The sequence below is a fragment of the Rhinolophus ferrumequinum genome, chromosome 23 (assembly GCF_004115265.2).
Source record: "Rhinolophus ferrumequinum isolate MPI-CBG mRhiFer1 chromosome 23, mRhiFer1_v1.p, whole genome shotgun sequence".
Taxonomy (NCBI): domain Eukaryota; kingdom Metazoa; phylum Chordata; class Mammalia; order Chiroptera; family Rhinolophidae; genus Rhinolophus; species Rhinolophus ferrumequinum.
Window position 1 is genome coordinate 1,398,892 of NC_046306.1, and position 17,310 is coordinate 1,416,201.

Genomic DNA, 17,310 nt, shown 5'->3' on the forward strand with positions numbered 1-17,310 from the left:
CAGTTTACTGAGAGTTTCTGTCACAAATGGGGATATTTTGGGAAAAGTCATCAGTGAGCAGCTTCCCTGGGAAGTCAGAGGAGGGTGCCAGGTAGGGACCGCCTTAGGACACTGCTGCCACGTCCAGGAAGTGTCCCCTAGTGTAGTCTGGTCCCCATGTAAGGGCAGGTGATGGGCCAGGGGATAAGTCGTAGGGGAGGCGGACCTGGGACTGGGCCTGGGCAGAGGGGGAGAATGGGGTGGCAGCGGGACCTGGTGTGTGGTGAGTTCTGTGCCACCTGGGGACTGGGTGGCAGTGCCAGGCACTGCACGTCTCCTGCGCGCCCGATCGCCCCCTTTGCAGACAGGTAACCAGGGCTCCGGTGATGAGGCCCTTGGCCCAGGGCCTCCTTGCTCATAGGTGACCACTGGACCAGTCGGCGGGGTGGGCAAAAGCACTGCTGGGTCCGGAGAAGCAGCAGTTGTGAGGGGGCAGTTGGCTGGCATAGATGAGGCAGGTGGGGGAGGTGGGAATGGCTGCGGCTGCAGTGGGCAGGAGAGTGAGTGCGGCCTCAGCCAGGGCGGACGGGAAAGTCCAATTCTGGCTCTGCAGGTGGTTCTGCCTGGCCCTGTCAGGAGGGGGCCCAGGCGGTGACAGCCACCAGCGAGGCTCCCGAGAGAGCCAGGTTGCACTGCTGACCTGCTGGGCAGGTCCCCTCAACCTCAGAGTTGCAGCTATCCCAGCCATCACGTGGGCAGTAAGCAGTGTCCCTCGGGGCACGAGGAGGCGTGCCCTGGGGAGCCTGGGCAGGGCAGGCTGTTGCTCTTCTCAGTCCCTGAGCGTGAGCCCAGTGGTTTTAGAAAGCGTTTTGGTACACCAGGGTCCCCAAAAGGCAGGCCTCTTGGGTCCGGGGTTCAGGTGGCCTGGGAGGGAGCCAGTTCAGCCCGAGCCCTCCGGGGCTTCAGGGGACTTTCAGGGGTGCCTCGTGGTACTTGTGTTAGAAAGTCACCCTCCCTCATGGTGATGAGGCCTCCAGTGGTGGGACAGAGTGAGTTGGTGACCAAACAAGGCTAGTGGCCCTGCATGTTGGGGTGGCCGTGGGAGTAAGGGCTGAGCCGTGACGGAGGTCGGAGGGAGGGCGGAGGATCTGGGGGCAGCCCTGGCCGTGGGGGTGCCAAGGAACAGGGTCCTGGAGATGCTTGTTAGCGTTTGAATGTCCTGGGGGGGACATGAGGGGCTGGTAGTGGATCGGCCGAGCTTGGCTCCCTGTCATTTTCCGAGTGATTGAAACTTGACAGTGTCGTTTGTGTTCTGTCACGCCCTGTCCCTTTCCCGTGGCAGGGCCGCACCTGTCCCACAGCGTCTGGAGCGTTTTGGGCAGGTGTCCCTTTAGTAAGATTTAGCAGCCGCTTATAAGTCAGGTTCTTTAAAATGAGACCGTACCCCGGAAACTCTTGAGTTTCGTTTTCAGACCTGGAACCCACCAGAGGCATTGCCCTGGGCTGCTCTGGGGAGGTCTTCGCTTTATGGGCGTGCGGTTTACAATTGCCCTGTCACGGGCAGGGTTCCCGTTTTAGGGGGAGGAAAGTGAGGGCAGCTCAGTGGGTCTTTCCTGTGGAACATCATAGACTCACTCCTGCGGGGAAGGTGTTGGTGACTGTCTGTCGCCCTTACAAAAAGCCCATGCCCTTAGTGCCTGCTGACTCAGGTGGAGGTGTGTGACTGTCCAGAGAAAAAGGATGTTTCCAGAGGGTGGCATGTCAGGGCTGGAGCTCCGGCTGGGATGGCGCCCCGAGGAGGTCAGGCACCCTTTGCCTTGGGGCTGCAGACGGGCCACAGAGTCCCTGGGGGTGAAGTGCGTCCCGCTCGCAGTGGCACTGAAGCCCCGTCCTAAAAAGGAGGAGTAATTGTAGAAAAACAGATGCTGAGCTTTATGACCGCAGGTCAGAAGATTCCCTAGGACACAAATAGCATGAACATAGAGGAAGATGCATACATTGGACTTCAGAATGCAAAGAAATCTTTGGCGAGTTGGCAGACATTGTTGAGAAAATGAAAGGCGGGCTGTGGAGGGAGAGGATTAGCTACCTGAGAACCTGTGTCCGGAGCCGAGGAAGGAAGGGCTGTCACAGCTCCGTGTGAGAAGACAGCTCTGCTAAGAATGGGCAGAAGGCCGGAATAGCTGCAAAAGAAGGTGTGAAAATGGCCAGCAAGGGTCTGAAAGATGTTTACATCACAGAGGGCGATGCAGATGAAAGCCCCAGTGGGACACCCCCACCGATTCCACCCCCAACACCGCAGCCTAAAGTAGAAGAACCTTCCAGATTGGAGGCTGTAGAGCCAGCAGGACCGCCGGGTAGGAGCTCAATGGCATGTCCAGTGGTCCCGCTCTAAGAGGAAGGAAACCTGCGTCCACGCGAGACTTGCTGGCAAGATTGGCGATAGCTCTATTTGCAGCAGCCCAAATTGGAAATACCCTGAGTGTCCGTCAGATGGTGAATGGTACTGGAATACGGAGGGGTCTAAAAATACTCTGCCAAAGGCATGAAGCCAGATGCAAAAGTCCACCTACTGTCTGATTCCACGTGTGAAATTCTAGCAAAGGCTCAGCTTAGCAGCAGTGGTCACTGGGTGGGGGCATTGCTGTGTGGCACCAGGGGACTTTTTAAGTTGATGGAAGTGTTTTCTGTAAATCGTGGTTGTGGTGGTGATTGTACAATTGTATACACTTGCCCAAACTCATCAGATTGAACCCTTGAAAGAGGTGAATTTCCTTCTGTGTAGACTGCGTTTCAGCAAAGCTGTACAGAACGTTCACGGTGGCTCTTCCTTCTGCCCTGGTGTCGCATCATGTTTCAGGAGGAGGAGAGCTGAAGTTGGGCTTGTGATTTCTGTTCTGTTTATTTGTGTGAAGTCCCAGTGTCTCCTGCCTCCTAAACCCACTGCAGGAGAGCAAGACGCTGACACTGGCGTGCAGGGGCTTGTCTGAAACGGCTTCACCAGTGGCCTGTTTGGTCTGGTGCCGGCCAACTTCACCCTTCTTAGTTTTAAAACGGACAGTTAGAGCACTTGCAGGTCTTTGGCGTGAGGTGGGTTGTGCCTGTGAAAGAGGTTCCCGCCGGGGCAACAGTTGCGTGTTAGGGACTGCACATGCCACCGGGTCAGTCCCATCTGCGGTTGCTTTTCATGGGAGGAAGTCCCTGCAAGTCCGTCGAGTTTCCCTCCGGGCCTGCCGTTTCAGTAGAGGTCGCTGTCAGGTACAGCGTCTGTGGTCTGTATTCACAAATAGCCAGTAACGTCTGGTTTTTAAATGGGTGCTTTCTTCCCCAGTAATACACGCTCATCATAGACAATTTGATAAAGACAAAAAAGTGTGGGGAAGCACTTTTTTGTCATCAAGAGATCGTGGTAATTATCTCTGACATGTTTCCTGATGTCTAAAATCGCCCAGGTCCTAAACTGTTCTATGGTCAATGTGATTTTAATGACCGTGGAGCTGAGCTAACATTGGTGCACCCATTCTCCAGGGTGTGTCGATGCCAGGTATGTGCTGGGCACCGTCACCTGTGATGAGGTGCTGCGGAAAGGGGGGCACGTGCCCGTTCAAGGGCGCGCGCGCGCGCTCGCACCCCTGTGTCTAACTGTTGTCAGTTCCACAGAGTGAGGCAAGGTGGGGCGTGGAGCCGAGCATCGTGATGTGTAGGTGGGGTGGTCAGGGAGGCTTCTCCAAGGAGGGGCGGGACAGTGAGCCCCGCGAGTGCAGGCAGAGGAACTTTCCAGTAGTGGGCGAGCTGCATTCTGGGAGCAGCCATGGGGAGACTGGGGGAGGGGATAAAGAGGCAGCAGTCTTATTGTGAGCGTGGTGGGTGTATGTTGTGGGTGTGGGTGGTGGGTGTGAGCGGGGAGGGTCACAGTGGGTTCACACTGTGACGTTTCTTCTTCTGCCTGTGCGTGGGCTCGCCCTGTAGCTTACCTGGATGTTCACCTGTCTTCATCTGCCCGTCCTGAGTGTCCTTTCTCTTTTAGTATTAAATGCCCCCCGATTAATTTTCGTGTATCATAAGGCGAGTCAGCCATGGGAGGGTCCTGGAGGTGGCCTCTTTCCTCTGCACCTCTCATTTCTGTCGTGGTCCTGCAGTGAGCGGTCCCTTGCTTGGGCAGGAATGGTCCCAGCCAGCACTTGTGTATTCGCTGTCCCAGGCCTGCAGGTGGACTTTCCCTAAAAGCCCGGGAAGGTGAGAAGCTGCAGTCATCACAACATGTCACTGCTTCTGGGCTCTGGATGAAGGGAGCCAGGAAATACATCACAGACTCACAGAGCTCAAGGCCGTATTTCTGATTCAAGATTCAAGATTGTGATTCAAGAATCAAGATTCTAACGCAACAGGTTTCCCTCCATAAATGCTCTGAAACTATGTGTGTATCTGTGGCACAGAAACTGTTGAATCCTGATAATATAAATGTATTTGTTTACCTGGCTTGTGCCATGTACCTAAAATAGTTTCAAAGTTACAACAGGGAAAGTAAGTTTAAGGTGTCTTTGCAGTTCTTTGTATGTTCAAACTCCATTGGAAGAATTCTTTTTGTGTTACCAATTTGATGCACAATTTAATTTTATTGGTTTTAGTTTGTTTGCAACTTTGATTTCCATTTTTTGTTTTTATGTTCTGAATATGTGAAACATTACTGTGATACAAATGTGGAATTTTTTAGACGCACTTTTGTCTCTGGTCCCCTCCCATAGAGATACTTTTAAAGTTTTTATTTTCATTCGTTTCTGGGCCATCCTTTCAGTGTTTATTTTGTAAAACGAAGCATGGGCATACACACCTACTGGTAGGTGCTTCTTCTGCTCTTGCTTACACCAGTGGAGGCACAAACGCTGGTTTGCACCTCAGTTTTTTTCTTACCAGTATAACCTGGAGATCATCTTCTGGTGGCATGTTGATTGAAACACTTTAAAGTTAACAGCGACCTTTCCTGCATGGTCCAAGCACTAGAACTTAAACTTGGGAAGGGCGTTGTGGTTCAAAGACGTCGGGTTTCCTGCTGCAGGGAGCACGTGCTTGTGCTTCTGACAGCTGCCGGTTTAGTCACCTCCCGGGTGCCGTGGAAACCACGCCCACGGCATCTGAGGGTGGCGGGGGCTCTTCTCTAGGTCAGCACACGTACACCTTTTTGGGGGACATAATTTACACACAACAACATGTACCCATTCCGAGCGTCCAGACTGAATTTAGAGAAGCGTGTGCGCCTGTCTTTCCACTGTCACCACCATCTGACGAGGACGTCCCTCTCACCTGGAGGCCCTGGAGGCCCCGCGTGCCGCTGGCTGTCAGTGCTCCCTGCGCCGGGCCGGGCAGACCTTCTGTTGGCTGTGTGCCCCCGTAGTTTTGTTTCGCCTTTAAAGTCTCATACAAGTGGACGTGTGCGTCGTGATTGTATCTGCACTCTGTTGTTTTGAACTCACCCACGTTGCTGCAGGTGGCAGTAATGTGTTTTTATGCAGCGAACATCCCACGTTTGGACACTCATGTCATCCGTTCATCAGTGGATGGACAGGGTTTCCCGAGGGTGGCCGTGGTGCAGGAGGCTTCTGTGAACATTAGTGCATGAAGCTTCCTGTGTGTGGACGTTCTTTTCTCTCGGGTGGCTACTAGGAGGAATTGCCGAGCCATGTGGAAAGTGTATGTTCAGTCTTGCCAGAACCGCCACATTCTTTTCCTAGGTAGCCGTGCGAGTTTACCCTCCGTCCGCCAGCGCACGAGCGTTCCTGTTGCCCCACACCCAGGGCGGCACTTGGCGCCGTCAGGCAACTGTTCCCTTCACCCTCGTGCTGTTTTCCAGGCCCCGTTTATGGAAGTACAGTTTGCCTGCAGTAAAATGGACCCTTTTCAGTATCTAGTCCTGTGAGCTTCAACAAACACAAACCATGTAACCATCACCACCGTCAAGATACAGAAACTTCCAGAGCCTCAGAGAACTTCCTCTCGCCTCTTGGTAGTTAGCTCTCCTCCACTCTCGTGCCCAGCACTCACGGCTCTGCCCTATCTTGATGATTTTGCATTTTCTAGAATTTTATATAATGAAATTCTACAATACTAGTTTTTCATGTCTGGTTTCTTTTGCTTAGCAGCATACTTTTGAGATTTTCCCAAGTTCGTGTGTCAGTAGTCTTTTCCTTTCCATGTCAAGTGGAATTCCATGCTGTGAGTGGACTGCACTTAACTCCTCCTGTTACCAGTTGCTTCCAGCTATTAATGACTGTGACTAATGCTTCTAGAAACACCCCTATGAGTCTCGTGTGGGCATAAGTTCGCATTTCTTGTAGGTAGATACCCAGGACTGGGATTGATGGGTATGGTGAGTGAGTGTTTTACTTTGCAAGCCGCCACGCTGTTCCCCACAGTGGCTGTACTGTGTGGCGTTCCCACTAGCCGGACGTTAACGTGGCCAGTCTTTTGAATTTTAGCCATTTTTGTTGCTGTGTAATGCTATCGCATTGAGGTTTCAATTTGCATTTCCCCAATGAGGAATGATGAGTATCTTTTCATGTGCTTATTTTTCATTTGCATATCTTTTGTAAAGTGTCTATTCAAATTTTCTGCCTGTGGTTTTTAATTGGGTTGTTTGTTTTGTTGTTATTGATTTGGTAAGAATTTTAAAAATGTATTCTAGATACAAATCCTTCATCAGACAGAATTGTTTTATAAATATTTTCTCTTAATCTGTGTTTGCCTTTTCATTTACCTAACAATGTATTTCAAAGAGCAACTTCTCAATTTTTTTTTTTTAAAGATTTTTATTGGGGAAGGGGAATAGGACTTTATTGGGGAACAGTGTGTACTTCCAGGACTTTTCCAAGTCAAGTTGTTGTCCTTTCAGTCTTAGTTGTGGAGGGCGCAGCTCAGCTCCAGGTCCAGTTACCGTGGCTAGTTGCAGGGGGCGCAGCCCACCATCCCTTGCGGGAGTCGAACCGGCAACCTTGTGGTTGAGAGGACGCGCTCCAACCATCCGGCCGCCCCTTCAGAAGCTCAGCGGCAGCTCATTGACTTCATTATAGTTGCGGAGAGCGCAGCTCAGCTCGCTGGCCCATGTGGGAATCGAACCGGTAGCCCCGCTGCCCAGAGCTCGTGTTCTGACCAACTGAGCCACCCATCTGCCCCCAACTTCTCAATTTTAATAAAGTCCAGTTTATCTTTTTTTTTTTTTTTTTCAGAGTTTGCGTTGTATCTCATCAAAGAAATTTTTGCCTAACCGGAGGCACAAGTATTTTCTCCCAGGTTTTCTCCTAGTATTTTTATGGTTTTAGCTCTCACTCAATCCAATTTGAGTTAATTTTGGGGTAGTTGTAAGATGGGGGTTGAGATGTATTTTTTTTTTTTCCTGTAGGAAATCCAGTAGTTCTGGCCCCATTTGTTAAAAAGATCTTCCTGTCTCTGTTGACTTCTCCTGCCTCTTTTATTGAAGATCAGTTGACCTTGTACATGTGGGCTTTGTTTCCGGACTGTATCCTGTCCCCCCAGTTGATACCATCTGTCTCTGGGCACTAGAACACTCCGTGTTTAGTGCAGCTCCATGAGAGTAAGGCTTGGCTTAGGCAACCTGAATCCTCGTAACTGCTGTTTTTCAAAAGTGTTTGGGGCTATTTGGGTCATTTGCATTTCCATATAAGTTCTAGAATCAGCTCGTCAATTTCTCCAAAAAAAAAAAAAGTCTTCTGATATCTTGCCTGGGATTGTGTTGAATCTGCAAATCAGATTTATGATAATTGACGTCTTAACAATATTGAGTATTCTGATCCATGAACATGGTATACCTCTCCATTTATTTAGGCCTTTCAAAATTTCTGGTAGTATTGTGTTATATTTTTCAGTATTTACGTCATTAACATGTTTTGTTACATATATCCTTAGATATTCATAGTTTTACGTTATGTAAATGGTACTTTTAAAAATTGCAATTTCCAGTTATTTGTTGCTAACATTTAGAAATACAATCGCTTTTAACTGTTGACTTCATATTCTGTGACCTTGCTTAACTCATATATTAGTTCTTGTAGTGATCATGTAGATTTCTTAGGATTTTCTATAAAGACAAGCATATTGTCTGCAATAAGAAGAGGTTTTTACTTCATTTCTCATCTGAATGCCTCTTATCTCTTGCTCCTGCTGTACTGCACTGTTTGGAACCTCCAGTGCAATGTTGAAAAAAAGCAACGAGAAAGGATGTTTTTGCCTCGTTTTCGATGAGGGGGTTGTAGTCAGTCTTTTTCCAGTAATGTCTGATGTTAGCTGTGGGTTTTCATAGGTGCCTTGTATTAGGTTGAGGAATTTTCTTCTGTTTCTAGTTGGTGAGAATTTTTGTCATGAATGAATGTGTGATTTTGTCAGATGCCTTTCTTCATGTATTGAGACGGTCATGTGGTTTTTCTTTTTCAGTCTAATCAGTGAGTTTTCAGAAATTGTACTCTAAACATGTTCGTTGCAAAATGTCAGTCTTTATGGAAATGTTTGATGTAAGCAAAGACCCCTTCGCCCATTCTCATTTTCATTCTCTGGTGGGTGCCTGCATGTGTGTGTTCACTTGTGTGGACACATTAGCGAAGTTCGTAAACATCTTTAACACAGCACCTAAATAGCTGTAGGGGCTACTCTGCTTTAAGCCACTGTTACCCTGAGTGTCATCGTAGGGTCTGAAATGTCCCTGAAATGAGATGTAGAGATGACGTGTAGGATCCTCAGTCTCAGGCCACCGTGTGCTTCGACTGCAGCACTGGTGTTTGCGTGGGTAACGGTCAGCAGGTGTGGGGCGGGAAACCCGACCTGAAGGCCAGAGGAAGATAGGAGGGAGCTGCCCCTGTTGGGGCTTTTAGGTTTTTTGTTTTTTATCTCAGATACAGATATCTCAGATATCTTTTTCGGTCTTTAGGATTTGAAAGCATTGACAGTGCAGAAGAATAAATAACTCTTTATGTTGGCATCAGCCAGGTTGACACTAGTCTCTTACTTTATTTTTCTTGGCTGTTTGCCTTACCCTGGTTGGTGGTGTTTGCAGCTGGCCTGAGGGGTGTGGTTTGAAATAATTTTCTCTTGTCTGAACATCAGATAAAAAGACAGTTATGCTATTGACTAACTCGGGTACTTTTCCATGAAGATGGTTGTGCTCACGCCTCCCGAGGTGATAGGGGAGTGTCAGGGGTGGCTCCTGGTGCCACCCCACCAGGAGGCTTACTCCAGCCCACCCCTCACGGAGCCAGGACATAAATGGGCCAAAGAACGGTGATTATAAGAAAAAGTCATAATACACACTGCTAGCAGGGGAGTTTGTATTACTGGTATTATTACATGACTGGAAAATCATTTTAATATTTCAGAGCTGTTTGAAATTATGTGACTACTTATACCATAAAGCAAATCTATGTTAGTACCAGACTTTCATGCAAAAAAGCCATGTTGTGTAATTTTCTGGTGACGTAGCATCTGTGGCATTAATGCCATTTCCTGCATCTGTTCAGTTGAAGGGACTTGAAAGCCTGGCCGGTTGACACTCTAATGGGCATTCAGGCCGCTGCCTCCGGGCTCTTGGAGATGGGGACGGGAATTGCCTCTCTCACCCGCCACGACTCTTGGGGCTGTGGCCGCGTCGCCTCTCACTGCCTGCCGGGTACCCGCGTGCACTGGCGCCTTCCTTCCCTGGGTCACTCGCCCTCCGCCTGCCCAGCTCCGCTTTCCCGTGCGTGCTCCAGTCGCCTCCTTGGGCCCCGTAATGCTCTGTTCTGCCCTCTTGTTCAGCCCCTGGCCACCTAATCTGGTTTATGCCCATATCTCTCCTCGAGGGTCTGCCTGGAGGCCAGGAGCGGTGCCCAGGATGATGACTGAGGACGTGTGTGTCTGTTGGGTGTGCGGCCCTGGGGTACGAAGGCAGCAGGGTTCTCACCACTGAGGCCTCAAGCGCACGCTCCAGTGCAGTGGGGTGCCGGGACTGCCCGTTCACCTTGCTCATGCCTTCCCTGCTCCCTCCCCCAAACCAAACTCATTTCACCTGAATTTGCTTCTCTAGCTAGCAAAGCATTTCCCGCCTCTTTTATTTTTGAGAAATTTCAACCTTCCAGAAAAGACTACTGCAGTGAACACCTGTGCACTCTCCCTAGAGTCCCCTGTTCTTGACAGATCTCGCGATGTGATTTAGTTTGTAGCTGACACCGGTTGGTGTTTGCAGGCCATACCTCTGTGACACGTGCTTAGAGTCAGGCAGAGCAGCTCACGGCCTCGGTGTCTTACCTGTGCGTCGCCCTGGGGGTGGGTATCGTGGCCTTGGGCCATAGCTGGTAACAGCTCTGCTTCCCGCAAAGCTGGCTTCACGCGCGCACACACGCTCATGCACGTAAACTGTGTGTTACACGTAAGCACATTTGCGCATAATAATTCCTTAATCTTACCGAACTATGTTAGTCATTCAAAGTTAACTTGCGCTTCAGGAGAATTTGGGGTGCACTGGGGCCCAAAGCAGCCCTGGCGACATGAGAACCCCGTGGCTCTCCACTGTGGTTACCCCGAGTGCTTTCAGTGAGCGGGTGAGGGGCACAGAGTGGACCCTGTCCTGGGGGTCCAGGGTGTTGTGTCCACTTCTCTGTCCAGCACCTCAGGGAGCCGCAGCCGCAGGAGTGGAGGCACCGAGGTGTCTGCACCACCGTCGTCCACGAGCAGTGACACGCGTGGTTCAGACACCCGCCCGCCTGACTTTACCAGTTGGAGGGTGCCGTGGTTTCTGCGTGAGCAGGCGGGTCACATGCCCCGGCAGGCCCATCGCGGTGGAGGGTGAGGGCGCCGCAGCCACCGGGGGGCACTTCCCAGTCACGGTTCTCTCTTCCGCATCAGAAGACAACGTTGTACCCAGCACTGTGTGCCCAGTGTGTGACGCGTTACCAACATTGAATGAATCTGTGACTTAGACATTTGTGAAGATGAAGTTAGCAGTTTTTAGTAACCCGATGCAGAAATGTATTTGCTAAATACATTTTACCCTGTTCTGAAGACAGAGATAAAGGAGGCACAGCCGGTGGGAAGGATTTTGTGGTCTGAAGGTGGCCGTTGTCCTGGGCTCTTGGCTCGGAAGACTGCTGCGCCTTCTGCCCCTGTTGCGGGGACCTCCTCATCCGGGAAGCCCCCCTTGGTGCATTTAGGACGCGTGTGTGGAGTGGCCTCAGAAATGAGGTTTCTGCCGTATTGCAGACTGTGCGTCTTTGCTCCGGCCCTGATTCTGGCGCCTTCATTGTCAGCGTTGGGTTCGGGGACTTGCCTTTTGCACGCGTTTGGTTGTGGAGGGCTTTGCCTTTGCGTCATTGCCTTTGCAGACTTGCAGCGCCGTCCGACAGCTGACGGCAGTAGGGACCCTCATGGAGGGGAGGGGAAAGGCAGGGTCTGTCTGGGCCATTCTCCTGGGTGACGTGTCCTTCCACGCCTGAGGGAGCCTCTAAACTGCGTGTGTGAGAAAAGCGTTTGTGAGGGGCTGTCACAGGTAAGGTCGGGGCGCGGAGCCCACAGCTCCCAGCCGGCCTTCCAGAGCTTTTGCTGAAGTACATCCCTCAGAAGTGAAGTGTCCCAGACGGAGGTTCCCAGGCAAGTCCCCAAATGCCTGCGTCCTGTGGGGTGCAGCTCCGGCTGACCCACACTTTTGTTACGGATACAGTACAAAAGGTTGGCTGAGAGGGTTCGGAAAGACTGATGGGGTAAGGACACTTGAGGTTATCTTGAACTCTAGTGCTGGAGGGAAGGGAGGGCTCATTCAGTCTTTAGGAACAGGTGGTTGTGCTTGGCGCTGAGATGGGGGCACGAGGTCCCCCCGGGTAAGCCTTGGGCTGCCCGCTGCATGTACCACTTCCTGCCCTCGTGGGGCACCCCGGCTCCCAGACAGGCGGTGGTCAGGGTCGTGGGTGTGCGAGCACGTGAGGCTCGGTCACTGGCCTTCAGACTGCTGCTGGAAGGTTTTGTATTGCGCAGTGTCATTTTAAAACCTGAGTTTTCACAGTAACGAAAAATAGAAACTAGCCTAAGTCTCCACACAAGGAAATTGTAAATACATTTTGAATGAAATATTATTTAGCCATTGAATATTATGTTTTAGAAGAATGTTTAATGACTTGGAAATGCTTGTGATACAAGAAATAAGAGAGTACAAAACCAAACAACAAAATGACCTCCGTTTTCTTCATAGTTATCAAAACGCTTAGATCATACACATGCCAGTAGGACAGAGTGGAAAGAAAGACCTATACGGTCCTGTTACCTAAAGGAGGTGGGCTCCAGGAGATTTCTATTCTCCTTGTATGTCTCCACAGTCCTCAGGTTTTCTGTCATGAACACTTGTTTCTGTACTAAGAAAGGTTAAAATTATTTAAAAAGAAGACCTAAGTCATCCTCTTGATCCAGATGCATCATGGTACTTGCTTGTGCGAATTGGCTGGTTTGGGTTTTAGGTGGCCTGAGTGGAGGAGGAGGGAGATGAGGAAGGCAGGGGTGCAGCGGGGGGGCTGTGGGGTGAGGGCCTCTGCTACCAGGTGCAGGTGGGCGGCCCGGATGCAGGTGTGGCCTGATCAGGAGGCAAAGCCCAAGTCCACGGCTCTTGGCTTACCTGTTCACTGCCTTTGGGGATTGACCACATTGCGGGAAGGTGTATTTGAAGGGTCTTTTGAAATGGAAGTTGTGTTTACTGTGTCAAGTTTGACCTTCTCCTTCCCTGATTTAAGGGTCGGATGAATATGGCCTGTGGTATATATAGCTCTCCCCGCGAAGCATCCAGGGGGTGTGTGGTGTTGGAAGGCACTGGGGTATGCCTGCACGGCGTCTGGGCACTCACGGAGGAATCACTCACCCCTGGCCGGGTGCCCTCTCTGTACGGTGGGGAGTGGACCACACCTGCACGGTTCCTTCCTTGATGGAGTCGGGATGGATGGACCTCCCTAGGCCATGGCTGCAAATGCTGGAGATTACTTCTTCCTGACCTTTTATGCAAAACTTGTTTGTTACATTTTGAGACAAAGTTATGTCTCTCTGCCATTGCATGCATCTGTTGGAAATGAGTGATTATAACCAGAGTTTACAAGATCCAGAGCTGTGATAATGTCGTTAAAACATGGCATTTGATGCAGCTGTTGGTGTTCTGATGCTCCCCAGGCTATCACGTGTGTCTGGCTTTTCTTTCTGTTGGAATCTGTGACTGTGATACATTGTAACCCGGGAAGCCCAGAGAAAGGCTCCGCCCCCAGTACAGTGTTTAGCACGTGGGCAAACAAACTTCCCCGCCGCCTAAGGAGCCATGTGGAGCCATGTGATTTCGCTGTCAGGTTAAAGCACCCGTTTCTAAAGCCGCCCACGTTGAGTCCAGGCAATTTGTCCTTTCTCTCGCATATCCATTTACGTACCCACTCGAGAGATTTTCAGTGCTGTCAGAGGCTAAGTTCCCTGCTCGAAGTCACATGGTCACTTGTGGCAGGACTTCTGATTCCTTCCCAGACTTCTGTTGTAACCACAGGCATGTTGCACATTGAACAGTATCTATTTTCTTACACTGTCACTTCTTCAGCATTTTAACTGCATTGCAACTTCAGGAATGTTTGTTTCGGTGTCCCTTTACCCTTTAAATTTCGGTACATGCACCTTTCTAATCAACAGAGCATCCGATAGTTAACGTCTATACATTGACTGCCATTTTAACAAGCGTGACATTGGGCTGTGACGCCATGGGCACTGCTGCACCTCCTTTGGCTACTTGTCCTGCCAGTGGTGACCACTGGTTCCACAATTCCTCAGAGGAAGCAGCAGGGGCGTCTCCACATGGACAGATGAGTGAGTGTAATGAATGGTGGGTTTAAGAGGATGGCAGTGGGGGTGTTTATCAAGTTTTCTCTTTCGGGGTGCCCAGCACAAGTGTGGGCCTACCTGGGTGGTGACTGTGCAGTCCCCCAATGCCCCATACTCAAAGCTGGTGGCTGCACGGCAGCTCGAGCCGCCTCCTCGCCCTCCAAGCCTTTCCTGGGCATTGCGCACGTATCTAGACGGGGCTCCACGTTGGATCTGGACGAGCCTTCCAGGCCCTTCTGTTGTCTGCATCAGCAAGCTTCTGGGGTTGGGGAGATTTCAGCAGTGTTATTTGCAGTAGCCTGGTTTTGGGTTTTGTTTCTTTTTTTTTTAAATTTCAGAGTGGTTTATTTTACAAGGGATGTGTTGGAGGGAAGCTCTCTGAATGAGCATAAACGTGGTTGGAGAGGCCTGTTGTTTCTTGCTGTCTGATGGGGGTTGGCTGGGCCAGGCCCCAGGCGCTCACAGGCTCCTGAGAGCTCCAGCTCCTGTCTGCCCAGGAGGGAAGGGCTGGCTCCCAGGCGGTCCCCAGCCTTGCCTGTCTTCCCGCTAGTACCATTTCCAGGTCTCCTGAGGGGAGGGCGGAGGCGAGGCGGCCGCGTGGGTGTGGCGACGGAAGAGGATGCATCTGTGGGTCTCCTCTCGGAGTGCCGTCACTGACTCGTTGCGGAAAATTCAATGTGAAGTCAGACAGTTGTGTTACTGTTTGTAATGGAATCTGTGCTGTAACTGGTTGCTGGGTTTTGAAGCTAAAATTAGTGCCCAACGTGCCTGATGGGTTTGCTCTGCAGTGACTTAGCTCAGGCACCGTGCACTGAGTGGCTCTCCCTGCTTGCGCCTGTGTGGGGGGTGTCCTCACTTAGCCGTGGGCACAGGGCTGCCCCCACACTCCCTGGAGCCAGGTTCCTGGAAGGAATGTTTCTGTGGCACCTCACAGGACACCAAGCGGTGGCTGTGAGGACTGATGTCTCCCCAGGTCCCAGGCCGCCCGTGTGCATAGGAGAAGGGGAGTGGGGACAGCCGGAGGGGCTCGCTCCAGGGCACGGCTGGGGCCTGAGGCCCCAGGCACGACCTCCCCCCACGCCGCAGCCCCAGGCTGAGCTCCCACAGGCCCTGGGCCGCCCTGCGCCTGACTTCCTCACCTGGAGAGTGGGTGCGTGGCCCTGCAGGCCAGCGTGGGGCGGCTGTGGGGCAGACGGGGTGGCCTGCAGAAGCTCTGCTGCCCGTCTTACAAAAGGGAGGCTCAAGTGCTGTTCGAATCCCACGAAGAACACCTGTCGCGTTCTTTGTCCTGCATGCCATCCTCACGGGCTTGCGCGTACGTGCCATCACAGTGCCCTCTTTACCGAATACCCAGCGACCTGTGTGTTACCACTTGTCCTGCTCTCTTGTCAGAGCCGCCAGGCTTCCCTGGTAGACTGCTGCTTCCTGGGCTCTGGGGTGGGGGTGCGTTCCTGATGCCAGGTGTCCTTTGTCCCCCAGGTATGGTCCTCGTGCGCAGCGAGAATGGGCAGTTGTTAATGATTCCTCAGCAGGCCTTGGCCCAGATGCAGGCCCAGGCCCACGCCCAGGCCCAGCCTCAGACCACCATGGCGCCCCGCCCTGCAACCCCCACAAGTGCCCCTCCTGTCCAGATCTCCACCGTACAGGTGAGTGCATGCGTGCGTCCCACCGTGCTCACTCGGGCTGTCTGGCACGCGTCCTGCCATCCTCCACGGGGTGGCTGGTGCTGGCGTCACGGGTGGCCCTGCTTGGAGGAGCCAGCTCCTGGGCCACGCGCCCCGACACTCCTCCTGGCCCCTGCCCTTCTCGCCCGGGACTTCACCTTCCTGTACCCCCGTTTCCTCTTCTGCAAAGTGGAGATTCGACCAGTGCTTATCTCCCAGGGCTCTACAGGGACTGAGTTAAGACTCTAGTGCTAAGAATAGGGGAGCAGAGTAAGCACTGAGTGTTAGCTGTTATTATCAGGGAGGCACGTAAGAACTTTATAAGATTATGTGAAATAGTATTCCCCCCCCCCCCACACACACACAGGTATTTCTAAGCCTTGAGGGGTTACTGCCCTGCCCCTGAGATTATGGCGGGCGGACAGGTTCTGAAGGGGAAGCAGTGTGCTGGGACTCGCCCTCCCCAGTGTTCGGCGTTCCTGGTCCATGTCAGAATCTCCTGTGGGCACGTGCCAGCACGTTCCCTGTCCCTGCTCTGTCTGCTGATGCTTTTGTGTCCGGTGCTGTCATTCTGCTGTGCTGAGCGAGTTGGCTGGTTAGTAACTAAAGTGGAGACTAGAAAGTGCTTGGAAACTCCTTTCTCCTGTGACGTCAGCTGAGTTCCCTCTGGTGTTGGTGCCCCTGCACTGTAGGTGGGGGCACGTCTGTTCTGGGGGACTCACAAAGGACCCCCTTTACTGAGCATCTGAAACAGCTCAGAACAGAGTTTCCAAGGTCTGCAGCGTTCTGTTCAGTACGCTGCAGGTGTAAGTAAGGTGTTCGTGCTTTCACTTCAGCTGCCGGTTTTGCATGTCACCATCTGGCTGGCAGCGTTCTGCTGTCAGTTTCCTTTCAAACCAGCTTCAACGTCACCTTGCTCAGGACTCAAGCCATCTTTCCATCGGGACTAAGGTGTCAGTGGGCCACCTGGACCACTGTCTCCTTTACTCCCCTCTTCTGCAGCACTGTGACCGGTCTTTAAATCCAGTGGACACGTGCTTCTTACTGCCTTCATCACTTTTTTAGTGCTTGTCAACAAGATCACAAGAAATCCACATGGGGTCCGATTTCCCAGACACATGGCATTCTTTAAAGACCAGGTTTGGTAGACTTTGACGTAGAAGTTAATGGTATTTTTATTACAGTGTATGAAGACTTCAGTCCTACCCTTTTACTTTGGTAAGAAAGGTTCAGAATTAGGGTGGCCTCCCTGAAAATTGTGACTAAACTGCAGACTCACCTGAGTATACAGTTCTCTATGAAAGGATTGGTTTTGGGGCACACGGGGCGGCAGGGAATTACTTTCACTTGTCCCTCCTTTAGCTGACTCTCACTTGTTTTCCAGGCACCTGGGACCCCTATTATTGCACGGCAGGTGACCCCAACGACCATAATTAAGCAAGTGTCTCAGGCCCAGACGGCGGTACAGCCCCCCACGGCGTTACAGCGCTCGCCCGGAGTGCAGGTGAGCCGAGGCTCGGCGCTGCGTCCGTGATGCAGACACGGCCTCCCGACTTTGGAGGTGGGGCGCGAAGCTGTGGTCTGGCAGGAAGGTTCTCTGGAGGAAAGTGTGTTTTCTCTGCCAACGCAGAGTCAGTCAGGGCTCCTTTTCTGTAAAGCCTCATGAGATTTAGCACCAGCGGCACCTTTTAAAGCTTTTTGCTATGTCAGAAGTCTCATTAAAAACGGTATCTATGAATACTTGCTTGTGTGCGTCTCTGGAGCAGGAGAGTGTGTGTGTGTCCCTGTCACCCGAGTGTCCTGA

General features: G+C 51.7%; 1 protein-coding gene across 1 annotated transcript in view; it reads left to right on the forward strand.

Annotated features, from left to right (window-relative positions):
* Nucleotides 1–17,310, forward strand: part of TAF4 (TATA-box binding protein associated factor 4) — a 62,926-nt gene that overhangs the window by 18,105 nt on the left and 27,511 nt on the right. The window contains exons 2-3 of the mRNA XM_033094949.1: nucleotides 15,322–15,488; nucleotides 16,891–17,010. Of these exons, the coding sequence (XP_032950840.1) occupies nucleotides 15,322–15,488; nucleotides 16,891–17,010 (287 nt within the window). The remainder of the gene's footprint in view (nucleotides 1–15,321; nucleotides 15,489–16,890; nucleotides 17,011–17,310) is intronic.